This window comes from Buceros rhinoceros, unplaced genomic scaffold (assembly GCF_000710305.1).
Source record: "Buceros rhinoceros silvestris isolate BGI_N320 unplaced genomic scaffold, ASM71030v1 scaffold12685, whole genome shotgun sequence".
Classification (NCBI taxonomy): domain Eukaryota; kingdom Metazoa; phylum Chordata; class Aves; order Bucerotiformes; family Bucerotidae; genus Buceros; species Buceros rhinoceros.
The window spans coordinates 7,974-12,481 of record NW_010412328.1 but is presented as its reverse complement, the minus strand read 5'-3'; the positions used below and the strand labels follow the sequence as shown (position 1 = coordinate 12,481).

The 4,508-nt window shown below is 44.1% G+C and overlaps 1 protein-coding gene across 1 annotated transcript in view; it reads right to left on the bottom strand.

Annotated features, from left to right (window-relative positions):
- Nucleotides 1-4,508, bottom strand: part of LPAR3 (lysophosphatidic acid receptor 3) — a 10,433-nt gene that overhangs the window by 3,429 nt on the left and 2,496 nt on the right. The window contains exon 2 of the mRNA XM_010136353.1: nt 3,382-4,138. Within this exon, the coding sequence (XP_010134655.1) occupies nt 3,382-4,138 (757 nt within the window). The remainder of the gene's footprint in view (nt 1-3,381; nt 4,139-4,508) is intronic.

The window sequence follows — 4,508 nt, the reverse complement described above, 5'->3', positions numbered from 1 at the left end:
AGCAGGAATCTCACTGCCAAGTTCAGATGAGCTACCACACACACGCCACCTGAAAAATCACATACCCCTACACCTGCAGCCACCCTTCATTCAAAGCTACAGGCATAGCTAAGACTATGCTACAAGGTCAGTCTAAGGGGATTTTAGCCCCTTTTGCTAGTTTCCCATCCTCCCGTTTCAACCAGATAACTTCCTATGGTTTAGCATACCAAAGGAAAAGCTATTTCAGCGGCTCCTATCCTGTGACATATAATTTTAAGGGTTTTAGCAGAGACAGGTCAATGACAGAGACCTGAGTCCCAGCCTCTGGAAGGGACCACACGAGCCCAGCAAACGGTGGTGCAAAAAACTACCTGCAGCTGCAGTTACCTTGAAACCATGAAGTCAAACTTAAACCCAGATTCCCCCAACTCTTCACTGTAGGACCATGAGAGAACTTCACTCAGAGGACAGCGATATTTTACTGCAGGGGCAGCCAGCCATTGGCCCAGCGTCCCCCCAAAAGAGGTGGAGGCAGATGGGAGGACCAGCACACCAGCAGCACCCAGGCACACGCAACCTCCTTCCACACAGCAGCAGGATTTGAACCTCCCACAAAACTCTGGTTCTTGTCATGCTTCATCCAGCCACAGAGCACCTTAGAATCACTTCAGATGTTTTGGAACAAGCCATTAAAAATTGCCTCAGGCAAAATCCTCGTGTTGCATATAGCTATAGGCTGTTGCATCAGTGCATGTAAGCACAGCTTTAGAAGTATCCATTTGGTCTCTTGGGGACTCTTTTGGTAATTAGAAAGCTGAGAAAATGTGGTTGTTTAGTTTCTAACACATTTTGCACAGTGTGCTTCAGTAACTTGGCCAGAAAAGCACATTTCAAACTGTTTTAAAAAATAAAATTCTCATTCCTAGAAATAAGTGCTATAAAAAGCCTCTCAGAGCCAAAATTTGGAGAGCTGATATGAAGGACCATGCCAAGATAGATTTCCTCTGACACAGAAGTCTGGGGTAGATCTCGCACCCAGCAACACATGCCCTAAATTCGACTTCTTTGGAAGCAGGCTCTGCTTCAGTTTTGTTTCTGACTGGCAAAGTAAACATACAAAATTATGATCTCTAAAGCAGCACCCGGGCTTTCTAAGCTAAATTTGCCTGGTCCGGCACACAATATCATTAAAAGCTTTACCCAAATTATAGTTTAATCCAGTGGCTGAAAAGCCATATTCTGTGAGTAAGAGAAAGCTAATGCTGATCTTTGAATCAACCTATATTCCTAAAGCCTAATTCCTAATTTAAAAAAGAATAAGTTGAATATGAAGTTTAGAGTAGGGTGTACTTCCATGCAGCAGCACAGCTGTGGTGAACACTGAAGACCTGCCACAGGCTAAAGGACCACGAGCGATTAGCAAACAGCAGCCACCATCGCTGTCCTTCCAACTCGCACACCAGCTGGCCAAGCATCCTCCCCAGTGTACAGATCACCTTCTACTCTGACCTGCAAACGAGCACAGGCAGCACCAAGAGCTAACTTTTACTCCAACGCTCACTTAGCACCCTCCAACTCTGGTTTACACAAAACTAAAGTAATGCTAACTATCTACGGTAGACAAGTCTTTGTATTTCCACACGATTTCACAGGAAGCAGCCTGCAGTTCTGCCTTGCACAGAAATGCACAGAGAATTGATTTTCAGAAGTTCTTCTCTCTTTCCAATGCAGCAGTTAAGCACAGTCCACCTAATACTTATCTTTTAGGTTAGGTTAGGGGCAATTCAGAAGTTTTTCACCCAGATTTTCCACTTCCAGGTGGATGGTTTAAGTTTCACTGCATAAGAGCTTCAGGGAGGGCAAGGGCAAGAGATCAAACTTTACCCCCTGAAAGTCAAGGGGGAGACAGACACTACCACCATATTGTCTCTCCAAAGGTGCTATAAAACCAAGGGGAAAAAAGGAGGACAATTGCAGGGGGCTTTAGAAAGGAAAGGCAGTGGACAGGCCAACTTCAGAAGATACAGGAATGAGAGAACCTTGTACTTGCTTAAACCATCAGTCCACTTCCTTTTCCAAGGTCAGGCACTGTAAAGTTTAACTGATGTCAGCTTTTAAGACACTATTTGGTAGATGAAGGCGTTGTGTACCACCACATTATTAATTCAGAGGAAAAAAGGGAGGAAAGAGAACCAGATACCAGATTGTGCCAACAGCATCCATAGATCACAAAGGGAAGAAAGAGCGTCCTCGGCCTTAACTTCCTGCCCTGGCAAACCTCACCTCCATGAAAAGCCACACTTTTCTCCCAGAGCTCTACTAGTCCTACCATGCTGCAGTACAACACAACTCGGTGCATTCCCCACGCCTTGTCCCAGGTATAGGTAAGCACTCGCTTTCCTGTGTTGGCTAATCAACATTGGAGCAGTTGTCAGAGTGGTAAAGCCATATTTGTAGTTTTAGAGTCCCCCACCACCTAAGCACAGCTTCACGCGTGTCCTGATGTCCTCTCAGTTCCACCTGCAGTGAGCAGCACGAGCCTGGCTTCCACAAAACATCTCACTCAGATTCAAGACCTCCTTGGGAAAACTGACTGCTACAGCTAGTATTTTGTAGCAATAATCAATCATCTGTTTTGTGCATCTCTAATTTAAGAATCAGCTAGATCATAAGCAGCTGATAAAGTGATCTGAGCTGCCCAAGTATCAAAAGTGTCTGTAAGGCAGAATCCCTGTCAAATCTCATGTTATGATGTAGAGACCCAAAGCCATACTGTACCAACACCTGAAAATATTTTGCACTGTGCAATCTTCACAGAATAAAGGTGAATACTCCCCTTGCAAATCAAATCTCTGTCAAAGCCATAGACACATCAGGCATCCTCCTCTTTCCCCAAGGAAGGTGTGTTTCCAGGGGAAAGAAGTTAGTATGTTTAGAAATCAGCCAAGAGGAAGAAGGGCAAAGAAAACTATCCCCATCCAGCCATAGGATTCACGGCCTTGTGCAGATGCTAAAGAATATTATTTTTAAAATGTTCTACTAGGTAGCTGTGAACCTTCACAAGCCTTCCTCCAAAGTGGTTTTGTATTCCCCCCACCCCCAAAAAATGCTGTAGATAATTTATCCACAAATTAGCTGTAGATAATTTGTCTACAGCTGCCTACAAAACAGAGACGTGTTTCTTCCAGGTGTTGATCAGTCCTCTACTTCACATTTCTGCATTACACACTTCACTATCTAAACCAGGTTGGTGAGGGTTTTTTTGTTGTTGTTGTTTTGGTCTGGTTTAGGGAGTTGTTTTTCTCTTGTTTAAGTAAGATAAGTAACAAGAACAAATCAACACACAAACCCACTGATTACCACTACCAGCCTTGCACACCATGGTTTGTAGTCTCTTACCTAAGACAGTCATGACAGTCTTCATAAGCTTCATAGGGGTTCTCCTACGGCTCATGGATCCACTAGTGTGTGACGACAAGACATTAGTTTTCCTCTGGACGTACATATAGATTCTTATGTAAACCACCACCATAATGAAGAAGACAACTAAGTTTAAGACGCTCCAGAACACCAGGTAACTTCTGCTGTAAATAGGCGCCAGGGATGAGCATACAGTAATGTCACAGATGCAGTTCCAGCCCAGGGTAGGAACAGCACCCATGAAAATCGCAATGGCCCAGACTGATATAATTAAAAAGGTGACTCTCTTCTTTGTGAGATTACTGTGGATCTTCATCCGCATTATCGACATGTGCCGCTCAACAGCTATGACAAGGAGATTCACCAGGGAAGCTGTCATGCTGGTGTCCAGAAGACCCTGACGCAAAAACCAGCGGTTAACAGTTAATGTCTTAGACACTGGGCCGGTGTTGAACATCAAGAATACATAGGCAATACCAGCAAAAAAGTCTGCAGCAGCTAAGTTGGCCAGGAGATAGTAAAAGGGGAAATGAAACCTCTTGTTCTTGACCACAGCTGCTATGACCAATGAATTCGAAATGAAAATGAAGAGGCAGAAAAATGTCCCAAAACACAGAACAACAATAAGCGTTGGCCCTGTCCACTCATCTACTGTGTGAGTATTCGTCTTGTTATAGAAAAAGTCCATGCGCTTATCATAGTAGCATTCGTTCATCCTGGATAAAGCCCCTGCATCCTAGGAAGGGTGGAAGGGAAAAAAAGAAAGATAGATTAAAAATCAGCTGTTGGTCCTTGCTTCAATTGCCACATCTAATGTCTTTTTTCTGGGGGTAGGAGGGATAGGACAGGGACATCAGAGGGTATATATTTGGAGGCCTTAAGTAAAAATACATGCTGTACAGAGTCAGTGCAGAAGGAGACATTCTGTCCACTGGAGGATTGCAGTGCATGACACTTCAAAGAATCAGGAAATTTCAAGAGACTTACCCACTTAGAAAACCCCAGCACAGGCCCTTTGCACTAGCAGTCACACCATACAGGCGACAAAGTGGAAACAAAGAGGTTAAAAGAGACTTTCTGGAGGTCACAAAGAAAATCTGAGCAAC